The following is an 18358-nucleotide window of genomic DNA, read 5'->3' on the forward strand; positions in this document are numbered from 1 at the left end:
AGATTTACTAGGCAGTAAAAATACTGCTCCAACATCAGAAATGCAGGAGATGTGGCGAAGAGAGGAGAGACATGTAGCACCTTTGCAATTTCAAAACTGCCAATATGTCAAGATCCGTATCTTGCAGAGCTGCCATATTCCAAGTGTACCTAGCACAATCAAGTATGCCAGTTTCATGCTACACTTAAGCAGTACCGTTCCTTCCAGCCATATAGCTAACAGATGATGGTGCAACATGCAATGTGCTGCCCATGGGCGTCGGCAGGAGGTGCAAACATGGGCACTTGCCTCCCCACCCAGCCACACCATGTAATGGAGTGTTTCCTTGCTGTGATGTATGAGAGATTGCGAAACTTCTGATCCTTAAGAACAGAAGAGGTTTCTTGACTACTTCATTTTTTGACAAGATGTCCATTAGGCACCATGAAGTCTCACTATGTTTCAACCCCTCCCCCACCCCCACAAAATCCTGCCGATGCTCATGGTGCTGCCCCATCTTAACCAGCTTAGGCAGTGTAAAAAAAATGAAAGATCTCAAGCACACAATCTTGTGGTAAAACACACATTTGAACCACATCTCACTTTTTGGCACTTTGCTCTCATGTGGCAAAAACAAGCCACGCAAAATTCAATGCATCACGTGCACCAACACACTGCCACGAGAGACGACAGCTCAGGTGGGGCAATAGTTGATCTCCACGAGAAACACGCCCACTAGAAAAATGCATAAAGGCGCACTAAAAACATATGGCCCCTGTACATAGGACATGATGCTCGTTAGAAAGCACAGAACAGGGCAAAATCAATTTACCACTCTCATAAGAAAATTGCTAAAAATCTTCTCAATGAGCACATTCTTTGCACAAGCTGTGTAGAGGCATCAACTTTTAAAAAGCAAGAGGTAAAATGTAACCTACTTGTAAACGCTGGTTATTGCTTCTTGCATAGCTGTGCCGTCTGCACAAGAGGTGGGCAATGCCAAGCAGGCAAGCTTGCAACTTTTATTCACTGGGCACCCAAGTTTGACAAAAGACACTGCGCAAACATTGCTGAACGAGTTCTTGGAGGCAATCACTGTCTGCAACATCGTGCAAAACACCGATATGCACACTAGAACAGAGGTCACGGTCGAAGCCAGTAGTTACATTGTGCCTCGTTTGAGCAAGATTCTCTCGAGCCTTGGTACCCTGGTTGCGTGGTTGATTTGAAGAGGTAAAAAAAAAAAAAAAAAAAGGCGGGGGAGTGCTATTTATTATGACACACACATCCAAAATTGCATCAGATCTTGCAGAGGTGGTTGCTGCGACGGCTGTGTCAGTGGATGCGGATGAAGTGCTCAAGCGCAGTGGGCACCTCACCGGCGAAAGGGATGCGCCGCTCGACGATCTTGCGAGCCGCCAGGCACTGCAGGCTGATGTGCTGGAGCGGGTTGAGCGCGCACTCGCTAATGCCGGCGAGCATGCGGTGCGGCTGGTTGCCGTTGGCGTTGCGGCGGTCCAGGTGGGCGCCGTGGCGCAGCAGCGTCTGCACCACGTCTGGCCGAAAGTTGTTGCGCAGCGCGGCCACGTGCAGCGGAGTGCTGCGTGCCTCGTTCACCGCCTCAACATCGGCGCCGCACTCAAGCAGCAGCTCGGCCAGCGAGGCGTCCGGAAAGACGTGCGCGTGCGCCTCCTCGAAGAAGGCGGTCGGCTTCATGGTGTTGGCGCGGCTCACGACTAGGTGCAGCAGTGAGTCGCCGGCCGCGCTGCGCGGTTGCTGCGCTAGGGCACGGGCCGCCAGGCGCCGCACGTCCGCGTCGTTGTGCTTGGGCAGCGCGTGCAGCACGTACAGCAGGTGGGTGAGCACGCGGAGCAGCTTGTCGAAGTTCTCCAGGTGGCGCCTGTACACGGGCCGCTCGGCGAGCAGCAGGGCAGTGTCAGCGATGCGATCGACCAGCAGGTGCGCCGTGGCCAGCACGTCTTCGAGCCGCAGCTGCTCCCGGCTGAGCAGACCAGCGCGGCCCTTCTCCAACATGTCCAGGTAGAGGCGCACGAGCGCCGCGGCTGCCTGACCCGCCTCCGTGTGTAGCAGCGTGTCCTTAGCAACGCGAAGCTCCAGCGCGTACTGCCAAAGGTCGATGCAGCGCTGGTACTGGAGGCTGTCGGCGTATGCGGCGCCGCGGTACATGAGCCGGAACACGGTATCCTTGTGCTGCGCGCCGAGGATGCGCTCGCACATGAGCAGCGACTGGTTGCGCAGTGCGTCTAGGTCGTGCGCCAAGGTTTCGAGCTCGTCGGCGCTTGCGTACTCTGCGGCCATCTGGAAGGCAGGCCGTCGCGGCGTGCCCGCTAGCGGCTTGGGCACGTTTTCGCGGGCACGCAGAGCCTGCGCGCGCCGCCAGTAGAAGAGCGCTGACTGCACGTCGTGGTGCTCGTCCAAGAAGGTTGTGCCCATCAGCTCGTCAGCCTCGGCGCGCCGCGTTGCGCTGTACTCGACGGTGGTCACCAGGTACTCGTAGATATGCGCGGCTCCCTTCAAGCAGGCCGTCTGAAGCGCATCGTCGCCATACCGGCTGCGCAAAAACGGGTTGGCCCGTTGCTCCAGCAGCAGCCGCGTCGTGTCAAACCGATGCTCCTGGATAGCATAGTGCAGCGCCGTCTTGAGCTGCACGTCCTGCGCGTTGACGTCGGCTCCACGGCGCAGCAGGAAGCGGCACAGGGTCACACTTTGCACAGAGTTGATGAGGCAGGTTCCACCGTTGTAGTTGGGCTTCAGGATGTCTGCTCCGTGGTTCACCAAGTACATGACAACATCGCGGTGCGACATGAAGCACGCCGAGCGCACGGGCGTGGAGCCAGTGTCCGACACACTGTTCACGTTGGCGCCGTAGTCGATCAGCTGCTTAACGACGGCAAGCTTGCCCGCCACTGCCGCACACCACAGCGGCGTTACAAAGTGGATGGAGCGGTCGTCAGTCACTTCGTAAACACCTCGCTGTTCCAAGTCAGCCCCACACATCGTTATCAAGTACTCTACGATTTCGGAGTTGCCCTTCTTGCACGCCACGAACAGAGGTGCACATCCCTCTCGAAGACGTGAAACGATAGCCTTGCGCTCCTCTCGCGTAAGACGTTCGATCTTATTGCGGACATGGTATGACAAACGAGCACCTGGTGGGGCGAGCCTACATTCTGAGTAGAGGTCGTTGAATATTGCTTCTCGTTGGGAAGTGTGATCTATCTTACCTGTAATCCACATGCTTAGAAAGGCTTCCAGTTTACAAATGTCGCGCAGAGTCACCGCAAATAAAGCGCAGTGCACCGCGGGCACTCGGCTTAACTACAGATATCTAACTGCAGCCATGTTCAGGACAATCGCACTGAACGGCAGCAGCTGCCGCGGCTACAGGAAGCGATTGGAGAACCGAAATCGCCGTCGTCGTCGTGCTGGTCCTGCTCTGCTATTGGCTCGCTTGATGATGATAGCAAGGCCTCAAGAGTGAAGCTAGCGTGTAGACAAATGCGAGCAGCGGCTAAAAAAAAAAAAGAAAATCACACTAAAATGTTGCCTTGATTTTGAATTAATGATTATGCCATCTACAGACTTTTAGGCAAGTTTTTGCTACTCTTTTTAATTTTGCGCCTAAATTGGCTAAATATCTTGGGCGCGTAGTCCATTCGTGCACAGCAAGAAACGACGGAGCGTTTGCATCGAGGCTGTCGAGGCTCCCTAGCCTCATTGGCGCGTGCACGCCGTCTACGTGGGGGACTAAATACGACAATCGCAGTCTAGTTGTCCTTTTAATCTCTGCAGTCAAAAACATATACCTTGGTCAAAATTTAGGTACGTGCATTCTTGGATACGGAGGTTGCGCACCACAAATCGCTCTGCTCGAGTTAAAAGTAACTGTGATGTGCTTTTTTCTTTTTTAGAAGTGGACTATGAACCCGATGAAGGCATGACGTCAGGTTGGTCAGGTCACGCGTGCCACAGCTGTTACTAGGCGCTCCATTGCCAACGCAGTTACGCTCATCCACCGTGCGCTCGTCTCTGGTCAGCAAGAAAACGTGCTGCGCATGTTTACGTCCTCGGATGGCGCCGCTGACTACAGCGAAAGTCGCCCTTGCTCGGACAACTGGCCAGTCGCCGTCTCAGCGTATCCGTCGCGCAGTGGTACAAAACTTGAATAATAGTGCAGCCGGGCGCAGCGGTTGGGAAATGCGAACGGCAAACTTGCTGCATGGCGCAGTGTAGTCGCGCGCGCGCAACGCAGGGAACCAGCTAGCCGTTTCACTGCAGCATCCATGATCGCCAAAAATGTGCATGAATGATTGAAACTTCGCAGCTTACCGGTATTGCTCAAGAAGAAAGTATACAACAGTTGCATCTTACCTGTACTTACCTATGGGGCTGAAACGTGGAAGTTAACAAAGAGGGTTCTACTTAAGTTGAGGACAACGCAGAGGGCTATGGAAAGAAAAATGGTAGGGATGTTAAGAGATAGGAAACGTGCAGAGTGGATCAGAGCAATAACTCAAGTCAGACATTCTAGTGGAAATCGACAAGAAGAAATGGACATGGGCAGGACATGTAGCGCGAGGAAAGGATAAGCAATGGTCGCTGGGGCATTAAACCTCATAAACCAAGTTACCAACCAACCGTCTCTTGGCACTAGGCTGATTTCTTTTATTCCACAGTTTTTCAGTGGCAAGAAAGCATGCTGTCATCAGTCTCTCCTTCCTCCATCCTTTTGATTGCCTTGTGGTTATTTCTTTCCCTGTATCATATAAGGGGGACACTCTCCTATGTATAGATAAATCAGCAACCGTGCGGTACCCGCTTATTGCAACCTTCTTAGCAAAAGGTATTCACTGCAGCTGAAATGTGGTGCTTTCATTATATCATAAGCAGAACAGGCATCTCGGTACCCCTGCTCCTGACCTGAAGCTCCGGCTTCTACACGGCCTACCCCGACGTGAAGCAACTTTGCTGTGCCGCCTGTGGGTTGGTGTAGCGTTCACAAATTTTCATTCGTTTGTGATAGGTATGGCTAATAGCCCTGCATGTGCAACCTGTGGGTCTGACGAGACTATAGACCACATTATTTGCGAGTGCACCTCATACAGTGCGGAAAGACAGTGTCTCTGCCCTGCACCCGCTGCGATCGTCTGCGGTGAAGACCTCCCAGGCACTGCTCTACTTCATGAAAACCACGGGCCTGCTCGGTAGACTGATTTTGCTGCGATGCGACGTGATATGGCTGTGATGTGACAGTACTGACTTCATATTTCTCTAACTTTCTTTTACACATCACTTTTATATCCACTTACCCCCTTCCCCCAGTGCAGAGTAGCAAACCGGTTTCTTCTTTGGTTAACCTCCCTGCCTTTCCTCCTCTTCCAACACCCCTGCCTATAGTTACACTCGGAACTTGCCTGTGCAATGAACCTAAACCTGAAGTTGCAAACCAAGATGAGGTGAAAAGCAACATAAAGTACTGCAGTTCATGGTCAAGACTTTTATAGAGACTCCAATTATAGTTTGATTCAACGGCAAGTATCCGAAGGCTGTTTGCTATGCAGCACGCACGGTGTGGATGTTCTTGATTGCATACAGCTTCCAAATTTATTCAACTGTCACCAAAGAGAAACGAAAGAATGCGTCATTCCAAGCATTTAGTCGAGCACACAACGATACGTTCATGTTCTTCTCCTTTCCCCTGGCGGTCCGCGAATGGAATGGTTTAGCCAATGAAGTGGTTAATTGCTCATCACTAGATGGGTTCAGTTCACGGCTGGCAATTGTTCCTTGAGTACCCTATATATGTGTAGCCTGACCTCTGTACAAATATAGTGAAACATGTGTCTTCAGTGTGATTATATGGTATCATATCCTTTTTTTCCATTTCTTTTTCCACACTGCAATATAGAATTATATAGAAATTAGACAAGTGTGGATTGTCAGTATTTCTGTCATTTGCTGTTTTTATATTATGCCCCAAACCTGCAACGGCCTCCAAAAGGAGGTTAGCAGTATGTATGAAATAAAATGAACCAGTTTAGAAAGCTTGTGCCTTTCCTTGCTTTTTGAACGGAACACAAGTTCTCGGGCCGTACAGGATCTGCAACTGCTATGGAGAGTCGCACGGACAGGCTAGGCGCTGCCCGATCAGTTCATGTTTCATTGTCAGCATATTTTATGTATATACTAAGGGATACCCTTTCCCTTTTTTTTGTTTTGTTTTGTCGCCGTGGCCCAGGCCAGACAGGAAAGGGAAGACGACGAGCCATGGTCCTCTTGCCTTGTGGAAGGCGAGGGGACGATGAAAGGGATAAATTGAAGAGAAAGTGTAAGGTCACTAGGGGTGAGTTGGCTTATTTTCCACCTTTTCTGCCTAGCCTTGGCCACACTGCCATAACAAGTTGTCTCCGAGTGTAATTGAAGTCGACAATGACTATTATTGGGATTTGTTTTTATGCTATGTATGGCGTAAATTTTTTTCGTAGCCAAACTAAATCTCCCTTTCACGCCTGGCGTCTGCCTATATATCTCGTCAAATTTGCGCCTAATTAAAAACCGATAACCTTCTGCGCAAACTGAATTTTCAAAATTCGCGGCCATTATCATAATTATCGTTTTTGTAGTGTCTCGCGCCAACTTCTTCTTCTTCCTTGATATTTGGCACATACCCACGAAGGGGATTGGCCAGGGTTCAGTGTGGACTGCCAAATGTCCTACACAAACTGAATTAGTGTATTAAAGTAACTGACAACTAAACAAAAACATACGTTTTAAGATCACAAAAGTTATTGAATGAAAAAATATAAAGCGCCATCTGTCGTGTATTTACACAAAAAAAAAAAAACATTCAAGATGGCTGTTTTCATGTTTTGCGCTGGGACACGTAAGTGGCCGTCTTCTTTGACGATTTCTCGTCCTGAATGTTTACCCATAACGAAATTTAACGGTCCTCGCTAATAAAGAACACGTCCCGCATCCAAGGTGCTGCTTTTTTCTTGCAGGTAAGGACATAAGACATTCATAAGACGTAAAAGGGCCGCCGCACGTCCTCGCGACGGCGCGATTATTCCCGATGTTGCGTTTTGTTGCGCCGGTTGTTTTGTGCTTTATGAAAGTTATATCTTTGTGCTTAGGTTCAGAAGAGTGCACCTAAGTGTCAAGGAATGGGTGACGCCGGGACTAAAAAGATTGAATCAGGACAGAAAATGTAGGCTTTTCTCTCGCTGTCAAAACTCGATTCTGATCTGCTTACCGCTGTTTTTGCCCGAATTTCATCGCTTTTAATATAATTCATTAACCTTTTTTCCTCGCCCAGCACATTGATGAGCACTGCGGCTGCGTAGGGCCCATCGCGCGGTATTCGAGGGAACTGCTCTTGATGGCATAGAATGCCACCACGGTAGGCAAGATTTCTCCTTTGGCTACTACTCTTGTCTGCACCCCTCGCTCTGTTGATGACATTCGAAACGGCACCGCATTTTCATTTACCTTACGGAATGAAAAACGCAAGCGGTTTAACTACTACCGAGGCACTTTTTTGTGCGACTTTTATGCTTCTGAGTGTTCTTTGCTAGCTCTCCGGCACCGATGCTTGCTGCTTGTGCTAGTGGAACGGTAGAAGTAGTGGCGTTCACGGTTTACATTGCTTGAAAGCAGTTTGTCTAGTGAACACTTCGTAGACTTGCAGCTTGTGTCAGCAATACGGCTGTTTAATGCAGCAAAATAGAAAAATATTAATGCCATTGTCATGAGGCGAGCCCAAGCTTTTAAGAATGGAATTATCTAGTGGTTGCATAGCGTTTGACCCAACAGTCAGACAGATGACTCCACAGGCTGAGAATATTTAGTCAGCCATTTTCTTTCCTGTCCTGTGTACGTACCCTCTCTCTATTTTGTAATGTTGGTAATTTCCTACACCTAGAATAAAGCAGCTTGTGCTCTGCCCTGTGAACCATTTAACAGCTCCTATTCTAGACCTGCTCAGCATGAGTGCCAATGCTTTTTTTGTGGATAGTGCACCAATCAGGCCAGTAGAAGACTTTACTGCCAATTAGTGTCATAAGCTAGAGCTTACTGAAGGCACTGTGCAGCTGAAAAAAGGCCATTGAGCAATCTCCATTCCTTGCAACTTTCAGGCTCTAGGGTGTTTCCGAAATGCATATATTGAAGAACCCTGGCTAGTTTTGTATGCATGCTTCAAGCTTGGTTGCGGGCTTGAGTGCATCATTTTAAATGATGCACATTAGCCATTTGGCAAGCTTGAGCTGCAATAATTTGCACAATGCTAACAAATTAGGTTTATGTAAAGAAGGGGATTTAAACAGCCCAACAGCTTGAGTAGGCTAAGCATGCAATAAAAATGGATTCCGCACAGTTAAGCAAGGTGCGAAACTTTTGATTATCGATTTTCATATGGGCAGCTTATGCACAACAGCTGTGCAGGAAACCTGGATTTCGGGTTTGGCGAAATAAATTTTGGCTTTGTACACATCTTTGAATGAAGCTGAGCATTGGGCTTTTCAAAATGCATCATTTCATTTTTTGTATGTGCAGCTTTGTGGTCAAGCTTTACCTTCGTTTTGACCGGCTTTGTCACTGCAGCCTCCTTGCACACAGTGCAGGTTGTGCACAAATGTTGCTTGTTTGCAAGGCGAAATTTTGTAGAAGATGTTTCTGCACCTGAACCTATGCCTACAGGTTCCATGCCGTGGATCTGTTTTCAGCAATGTTCACTTGTACCCTGCTACGGTGGCTCAGTGATAAGAGAGCTTGATTGCTGATCCAAAGGATACAGGTTTACTCTCAGCCGCGGTGGCAGCTGATGGAGGCGAAATGCAAGGCGGCTTTGTACTTTGCGATGTCAGTGCACATAAAAAAACCCAGGTGGCCAGGATTTTCTGGAGCTGTCCACTACAGTATCCCTCGTAGCTAATGTCGCTTTGGGACATTAAACCCCATAAACTGAACAGCACTTGTCAACTGTAAACTTCCATGAGGAAAAGACTATCTATGCAGCTCAAAAGCAGGCCCTGTGGCTGCAGACGGTTCACCAAAATGTACATGTGAAATTAATTACAAAATAAAGTACAATCCCTTGTGCACGTTACATAAGGCATGGCAATCCAAGGCAAACACAGATGGTGGAGGTAGGTGCAGCCTATGTCTAGTTATCAAAAGACTATTTCTGTGCATACCAGCAAAGTGTACATGGGGTTTTATTTCCAGGCTGTAGGAGTGCTACTATTTTAGCCTCTTGGGAACCTTTATTATGCACTACTAACACTGCTGCATATCATACGGGCATTTTCGCATATTGCCTCTATTGAAGCTGCATCACTTTTCTAGGTAAAAGTGAATATCCTAGTTTCTAATTGCAGGTGTGCAATAATCATTGTAAAAGTGTTGAGAATCTTTCAGACGACTGTGTACAAACTTAGACTAACTACACATAGCTTTCCGCATCCACAAAACCATATGCTGGCTTAGTCCTTTAGCTCAGAGCTTCATTTGTCATTGGCAATTCTGGCAAGTCGCACTTGTCCGACCTGCTGTTACATTGCTTGCACTGCCAAAGAAAAGGAATAGATATGGTAAATCCATTGATTGCATTTTCAACTCTACAGAGCTGTAGTTATCCTTGAGAAAAAATGCACATTTCAGTCTTTAGCACACATTTTTGGCATGACAGAAGTCATTTTATGATAGTGCCACACACAGAGTGCCGGTGGCAGTGATGCCTCAACAAAAAAGAGCTCTTTTTTGAAGTAGTTGAGACAGTAGCTTTGCTGACAATCTAGAATTTGTACCCGACAGTTACTCTGACCCCATTTCCGATGTGCATACACTGATGGCGAAGTGACAGCATGCTTTACTAATAAAGGAATCTTTTTAGAATTAGAATGGCTTGAAAAACATTACAACTAAACCTGGCGATGTTAGTATGTTTTTCGGGAGTTAATTTGGTGGTTACGGGGTTAACGTGCAGCAAAGTTCACATAATTAGCATCAATTAAATGCTGTGCATCTTGGAGACCATCATTAACAATGTCATGCATGTGAACCATTGAGTTCATTAAACATACAAAATACATAGGCACCTTTTATTCAGATAGCATGTGTATACAAAATCAAAAGCACCATGGCAATGTCAGAAGCAGCTTAGGCATATAAGCACAGCCTATTTTGAACATGATGTGGAGCAGGTTCCTTAGCCCTCATATTTTTCAAGGTCGGCTAACAAACAGATGTGCATTTGCAAAAACCTGCATGGTATGCAGATGCAACTTTCTAAATTACTGAAGGGAATGCTGATGCTATTCTTTCAAGTAACTGCAATTTTCTCCTTGATACACTGCACATATCCTGCCACTGTAGAAAAAATAGTGACAGTCATACTTTATACTGCTTTGTAATTTTACATTTGACAAAATCCCCCCGTCCCCTTTTTCACTGTAATGCAATGGCAAGGACACTTAGCCATTCCTGGTGTTGGATGCTTTGGCCTGCCACTAACAAAATGAGCCACCTCACAGATTTCCATATGGTCCTTCCAGGCTTTGAACTCTGCAAAAAGAAAGATTTTCCAAGTTGTCAAAAGTGAGTTTCAAAAAACGTCAGAAAGAAACAGAACTCTTGTAGACTGGAAAAAAAAAAAAAGTACAGGTGTTGCCAACACCTGCGGATTGCACAAGTAAACTACTTATGTTGACATCAATTTTTGGAAGCAGATTTCAGAGGCTAGGCTACACTGCCATGCAGTCAGCCATAACTACTGCTGGATGAATGTCAACATATCCAAAATGAGCTAGATAGCTTCTTATCAAGTTGTCCTTTGTGTGCCTTTATAGAAGCTCTGACTAGGTTCAGACATGGCAAATAGACTTGTCCTCCGCACTCAACGGTTCTTTACGATGCCCGTCACTGGAAAGGCCTAAAGCTTTTCCTAGTGGTTCATTGACAACGAGAACATCTTTGGTGGGACTCTGCCTGGTTGGGTACTTGAAACACTATCAAGAAACACTATCATTCTAGTGGAAATTAAGAAGAAGAAATGGGCATGGGCAGGACATGTAGTGCGAAGAGAGGATAACCGATGGTCGCTTAGTGTAACAAACTGGATTCCAAGGGAAGGAAAGCGTAGCAGGGGGCGGCAGAAAGTTAGGTGGGCAGATGAGGTTAAGAAGTTCGCAGGGGTCAAGTGGATGCAGCTAGCACAGAACCGGGTTACACGGAGAAATATGGGAGAGGCCTTCGCCCTGCAGTGGGTATAGTCAGGCTGATGATGATGATCACCAACCAAATTATTCATTAGAACCAGACGTTTCGGGACCAACTCGTCCCTTCCTCAGGGGCGACTAAAGTTCGAGGCCCGCAGTAGCAGGCAGCGGCCTATGCTTTCCTTTCCCAACACGTGGCGAAGTCCAATTGTGTGGCGGAGGGTAGCGTCCCCGGATTCCTGTTCACTGCTGCAGCTGTCAGCCGGATGAACCAAAAAAAAGACATGACGTCTTTTGAAAGGATTGGCCACCACGTCAAGTATGTTCACCTCCTCAAAGGCGATTTTGTGGTCGGCGCGTTCGCAGTGCTCGGCAAGGGGGTTGCTTTTCGAGTTCAATTGCCGGACGTCATTTTTGTGCTGCAATATCCGCCGACAGATTTTTCGTTTCGCCGATATACGAGGCCGGGCACTCGGAGCACGGGATTTTATAAATAACACCAGGTTGTTTTTCTCTGGGAATACGGTCGTTTGGTAGCGGCAGAAAACGGCCGACTGTTGAGGTAGGTTTGTGCGACACACAGACGTGTTTGCGCAGGATGCGTGCAAGTGCCTCACTGGTGCCCGCCACGTATGGGAGCACAATGCGAGGGCGCTTCGTCGTTTCCGTGTTGACCGACCCTCTTGTCCTGCTAGCTCAACGGCGGGAAGCATAAATAAAGGCGCGTGTGTAGCTATTATTCTTCAGATCGGCGAAGCATAGGCCGCTGCCTGCTACTGCAGGCCTCGAACTTTAGTCGCCCCTGAGGAAGGGACCGAGTTGGTCCCGAAACGTTGGGTTCTAATAAATAATTTGATTGGTGATAGTGTTTCTTGAACTAGTAGTTCATCACACAAATTAACAGGCAAATGGCAGAAGGAGCACAGGTAACTTCTTGATGAGCCTACATATGCTCTTTGTTCTTATTCCATCATTTACCATGCATAACAATTGTCCATTCAGTTTGGATGTTCATTAGGAATATCAATTCTAATCCGTAAGATGACCATAACTTAGCAGCCCATAATAAAAATAAATTGCTTCTTTATAGAGAGTTAAAACTATGCAGTTGGGACTAAGTACTTATTCCAGCTGGGAGGTCATCTGGAAACTGGAAGACATTTGATTATGGAAATTCAATTAGGACTAAAAATTCTAATTGGAAAGAATGAAAAGATGCCTAAATGGAATGAGGGCTTCTAGAGAAAGTGTAAATTCTGGAAACTCAATTGGATAATACAAGACTCTTTAGCAGGATCTAGAACACATCTTTTACAAATGAACACTTGAAACTTAGAGCACTGGCTGATGCTCACCGCCGCAGCTCTCAGAATAACTGACAGCATGGGCAAAACTACAGTAGGTGTTAGTGCAGTATACACCAGTGTTGTCACTACGAAGTGAAGAGCCACAAAGCAGAGGACTGCCATCCTTACTACTGCCAATATAAAAGTCCTTCTCAGAGCCACCCCATTGTTTCCTGGCAGATCATGGGCCTTCAACTTCATTGTCATGTTTCCTCGTTTTTAGTCTTTTGTAGGATGTATTGGGCCTTCAGTGGTCTGTCATGTAACACTGCATGACTAATCCACTGAGTGCAAAGCCGTTAACCAACAGAGATATCTTTTCACTTCATGTGCGGCACACAAACATCATGCATAAAACAGGCCACATGTCACTATTCCATCTTTCTTTACACTTTCTTTCTTTAGCACACTCTAAAACCATTCCTGTAAAAAGCTAGAGCTTCTTTTATGCAAAATGACATGGCAAGTATTGTAGCTTGAAACATTTTCAAAACGGAAAAATAAATGCATGAGGTGGCTCACAACCATTGTTTTTTTGTAAAATTGTGTTGCTTCATAGGCAGTAACTTGAACAACACTGACAACATTTCTACATTACTTTGAAACAACCCAGGCAAAAATCCTAACTGATGTAAATGGTTTAAGGAACAAACTTCCAGTTCAGACCAGTTGGATAACAATGGATCCCTAACTGGAATTCAACTGGGATCAACATTCATGCGTATAAGGTACCCGTTGCATGCGAGCCTTGCTACCTGTGGATGGTTTACAACTCCGAAAGAACACAAAAACGAGGGCACAAGTGCAGATAAGGCGCATGTTTGCAGTCTCCATGACCGGTTGTATTCGTTCCTCTGTATCCCATGAAAGCACTCCATTTCTAACCCCCAATGGCGTAGGTCTGCGACATCCGGTGCAATAATGCGGGGCAACCGCCCCCCCCCCCCCCCCTCCCCTTCTTCATGAACACACCTGAGCGCAATACCATCAACTACTTTGTCGTCAAGGCTTTCTTCGATTGGGGAAGTTCGTTTTTTGTATCGCACAACATTGTGCAAGCCGAGGCATTTTTTTTCCTTCATTTCTTAAGACTTCAACGTAACAAGCATACCCCACAACTGATAATAGCTATATTACGAGGGGCATATGTACTTTTTCTTTTCTTAAGAAAGGTGCATTTGTGAAGAATTAAGTAGAGGTTTTTGACAGATGAATTTCTAGATTGGGACCACTCAAATAAAAGGGCATATAAAAACCACAAGAATTGCAAACTTTGAGCATGTAGAAATACTTGGTAACACGTACAGTAACTAAAAAGTGGCAAACTGGCAGATGCGACCAGGATTATAACACGGTGCCATTGTGAACAATTTCGTTTACATCAGGCATAGCGCAGTGCCAGCAAAAGCCTTGAGAACTGGCCAATGTGCTGTATTGTAGTTCATATTTTTTATGCTTCCACAAACTCTCCATAAGGACTGTTGAAAGCTTTGAACATGCACAAGACAACTGCAATTACATCGGCCACAGTGACAAAGAATAAAGTAAATACGAACCAGCTAGAATGTTAGACTGAGCGTTCACATGCAAATATGGGCATAGAAATGTCATTTGAGAAGTAAGCATGCTAATAGTGAAAGGACAACTCGAACACACAGAAGAGAACTGAAGTTACAAAAACAAACAAGCAGTCATAATTGAGGCCTTCAACAACTGCGCTGTAAAAGACAAATTTTGCAGAGGGACAAGTGCATAATTAATCCTGCCGCACAAATGAAATAAGCATACCCCTCGATCAATTATAGAAATCGCTTGTGTACAAAAAGTGGGAAACACTGAAGTCATCTTGCTTTGAGCAACTAATTTCAGATATTATAAATCTTGTTTTGAAAGCTGGTATTGATCTAAAGAGCATAAAGCAAAAAAAAAAAACCGACATGCCAACATTTTCATTTTCCGGTCTTTAAGGCTTCAAAGCTGCTACTCGATTTGTCAAAATCAATGTTTTTTGCCAGCTCACCTACGAGAGATGATAATGCCAGATCTGAAAGCGTCCACTGACCCATCATAGGTCCTCTTCCTCACAGGACACAACCTCCTCCTCTCACAGGATACAACAGACACTCATATATTAGGAATAGTTGCAGGCTGGGAGAGGCTCTAGAAAATCTCAATCTGGGGAACTCCAATGCTGCCCAACCGTTGGCCTCTTCGAGTCCAATGCTTGCCACTTTAATTTGAGGTGTCTCCTCAGCCAAGGCATTTTGATGAAATGTGTTCTATCAGACAGCTTGTTGTAGAAGGATGTAAGCTTCGGAATACATACTTTAAGGCTTGAGAGGTCCCTCAGTAGAATAAAGAAATCTCTTCACTTCGGGACCAGATATGTTCTGCGGCTTCTAAAATCGCTTTTGATTTAATGCAGAGCTCGGCATAAAATCTACCAGTGCAGTCAAGCATCGCCCCTTTTATTTTCTTCCTGCAATGAAAACCCTGAACCTCAGACACATTCTCCTACCATACTCTTTTTGAACTTCTGGTGCCTGTCTACTGATATTCTGAGCTCATTTGATTTTATGAATTTCTGCTCAATAGCCTTGCACACTGTGGCCACACATCATCTTTGAGAAAGAGCTTTAAATCATCCATCTTTGCCACTACTTTGTCAAGGTATAGGTGCTTTGTCTGCAAATGAAATTGTGCAGCATTTACTACTTCAGGTACTGCATGCTATAGGTGCAAGCAACATAAAAAAGCAATGGCACCGACTACTGTAGCCTCCTTGCAAATAAAAAAGGTACCAATGAGCAGTGATGCCTTGCTAACAGAATACATTTAGTCTCAAAGTGGTCTTCAGCAGCGGAGTGATAGTGGGGGTCGTCAGGTTTGATTTCATGATGGACTGACGTGTATCTCTCATTTTAACAATAACCTTCTCTTACAGCAACAAAAGAGAGAAAGCATTCTCTTGAGGAAAAGAACTTAAGGCCCACAGTATTGCAGCATGTGAATTGCCTTGCATATATTTCTCTAACTGCACTCTTTGCATTACCACCCTCTCCCCCCCCCCCCCCCCCCCCCCATTCCCAGCCACACTTTCCTGAGCACTGCACCCAGTGCAGTCCTCACACCCCTATAGGGCCCGCAAGGTTTCTAACCCCTCCTTTATGCTAAAAAAATGCCTTTTTATATCCTGAAAAGCAATCCCACAATGTCTGGACAGCCCGAAATTCAGCAAATACTCGTTTTACTCATCTTTGCACCTTAGTAATGTATAAGAAAGGTTTTTTTTTTTTTTTTGCTGTTGACATATTAGATGCATAAAAGGTGGCATATGCCCAGAAAATTTTGTTAAAAATTGGCTATAGTGCATGCTACCTTTCTCTTTCATAAGTTTTTTGCAAACTGAAGTGGTGGACCACATTAACTTATTCTTCATTGCATTATGCCATCATTGTGCAATTAAAAAAGTGTCCACTTAGATATATTCACAAGTGCTGTTTGATAAATAATTGTCTTTAAACTCTGAGGTTGTGTGAAAGAGATACTAAATGGAAGGAAAAATAGTGTAGCACATATATAACTTTAAATGTGTTTATAAGTGTAAGGTATAGCCAAATAAGAATGTAAAGAATTTCTGGACTGCAAGCAATCAATGTAACGAATGACAAACATTTACTCAAGGCAATGAAAGTTATTAAAGCATTTCAATGTTTTTATGAACAAAAATAAATGCAGTGTTTGAATATATAACAAACAAATTTGTGATGGCAGTCAGCAGTCTGTTTCAGGCTACAGGTCCAGTTAAAAATCACAATTGACACATATGACGGATGCAAAACTTGTTGCTGTGAAAGAAATGCAGAAGACGTAAGATGCTGCTTATTACATATTAGACATGCGAAGGCATGACAAGCTGAAATGGTCCATGCGTTGCATTAGAACAAGCACTAAGTCATTAAAAGATGCATGCATCACATGGATCTCAATTTGACAGCAAACATATGCTGACACTTAGAAAACATACAATGCCATTACTCTTCATGTGATATATACGCTGCAATATTTTCATGTTTTCTAAAGGCTACGCACAGTTCTGTACTACTTAAAAAAACACATCTTATAATGCTCCTATAGTTACCCATATATAACATGACCTCCTTAGTAACAATGTAGTACAACATTTCTTCTTGTTGGCCTGAAATCCTGAGGCTGAATGATCTGAAATCCGGTTGTAATAATTGCGACTGTATGATGTGCTCCATCAACTTTATTTGAGGTATGAAGGCATTATGCTCCAAGTGCAAGATGGGGATTTGCTTTATTAAACTTAATCTAAAACAAGCCCTGATCAATGTGAAATGACTTACATAGTTTTATAATAATCATAGCCCAAATGAGGATAGGGTATTCATTAGGCGCCTAATTGTTTTTAACAACAGGGTAACCAAAACAGTGAGAGGTCATCCTTTAATACTACAGCTTATTTAGTTTTTTTTTTCCTAATCAACATATCACTCCCAGCACCACAATTCTGACCTAAAAAATTTGTAGAGTCGAATGACCTAGTACGCATCTCTATTCCCTTTGTCCTCAAAGCTTTTTCTTTTTTTTGCCCCCTACAGTCATCGACTAGCCAGTTATTGCAGCTAGGATGTGCTTATAATAGCGCCGGCGCCGCGGTGTTGCCGGCCGGCATCATTTGCATTCGCCGGCGCATTAGTTTGGAGTGAGGAAATTAGGCCCTTTTTAGCCAATAAGAGCGGTCACCGAGCGCATTTCTGTTTAAAACAATTCATAATGAACTATTTCGCTTAGAAAAAGACCGAATTATATAGGGACGCGTGGCAACGGGACGGACGACCGTTGCCGACAGCATGCGCGCCTGAAAGACATCGCACCGAGAAAGCTATTTTGCAAGGAAACGTGTTGCAAATATACGAAATGTGCAGAAGAGCGGAATCACCGCAAACATGTGTCACTGGAAAATTCGCCCGGCCAGCCTACGAACAGGTCACACTGCGTTGGCGAACCTCGATTGTTTTTGTCGCCGAAAGGTCTCACACAGATCTAGATAAAGGAAAACCAATTAAACTGTGATTTCCCCGGCAATTCGTGTGGTGCGACAAGCTGGTTCGGAAACCTCTTCGCGGCTCGAAGCGTGCATATGTTATTTGACGTCGCTGCCGTTTCCACAGTGTCCGCACTGCATGCAAGCTAGGCCTCGTGCCTCTCCGCCGACTGCCATCGACTAGGCAGCTGCCGTTTGCTTGTGTCACCGTCGACCTGCCGCGCCCGGGCGCTCTGAAAAGCATGGGGAATCCAGGGACAGTCTAGGGAAAACACGTGCGCCTTACATCCGGACATGACATCATAAAATATCACGTGACCCATGACGTTGTTTGTGACGTCATATATGACGTCATACATTTTGGGCCAATCAGCGTTTCCAGCCGATCTACCCCTAAACGCTTGTTTCAGGGCGGCTGTCCAGCAAAAATCCAGGCAACACTGGGCAACACTGGCAGGGAGGACAGAAAGTAACACAAGTTCTACCAGGATTGATGTACGCGGATGACATTGTACTGCTGGCAGATAAGAGGGATGGGTTGCAGGAGCTGCTTAAGATCTGTGGAGAAGAGGGCGAAAAGCTGGGACTGCAATTTGGCAGCGAAAAATCAGGAATAATGGTATTTAATGATGAAAGGGGGGACGTGCTGGAAATACAAGGCACCAAGGTTGAACATGTGGAGAGCTATAAATACCTAGGCATATGGATCAACGAAGGAAAAAATT

At 45.7% G+C, this 18358-nt stretch overlaps 2 protein-coding genes across 14 annotated transcripts in view; one reads left to right on the forward strand and one right to left on the reverse strand.

The window, feature by feature from the left end:
- Positions 1-987: 987 nt before the first annotated feature.
- On the reverse strand, positions 988-3413 carry m-cup (ankyrin repeat protein mann-cup). Its single transcript, XM_084591632.1, has one exon. It carries the CDS (start codon positions 3235-3237, stop codon positions 1315-1317), a length of 1923 nt encoding a protein of 640 aa, XP_084447758.1. The 5' UTR covers positions 3238-3413; the 3' UTR covers positions 988-1314.
- Positions 3414-3834: 421 nt separating this feature from the next.
- LOC146206856 (uncharacterized) overlaps positions 3835-18358 on the forward strand; it is a 37352-nt gene continuing 22828 nt past the window's right edge. For 2 of the 13 annotated variants that reach the window (XM_084591634.1, XM_084591633.1), the window contains exons 1-2: positions 6834-6883; positions 6982-7001. In XM_084591634.1, the coding sequence (XP_084447760.1) occupies positions 6853-6883; positions 6982-7001 (51 nt within the window). In that variant the 5' untranslated portion in view covers positions 6834-6852. Of the gene's footprint in view, positions 4153-6238; positions 6344-6833; positions 7002-7133; positions 7208-7315; positions 7400-18358 lie in introns of those variants that run through there. The other 11 variants (XR_014704540.1, XR_014704537.1, XR_014704542.1 and 8 more) reach the window with 11 other exon arrangements.

The sequence above is a fragment of the Amblyomma maculatum genome, chromosome 1, assembly GCF_055883805.1.
Source record: "Amblyomma maculatum isolate TAMU_Amacu chromosome 1, ASM5588380v1, whole genome shotgun sequence".
Lineage (NCBI taxonomy): Eukaryota > Metazoa > Arthropoda > Arachnida > Ixodida > Ixodidae > Amblyomma > Amblyomma maculatum.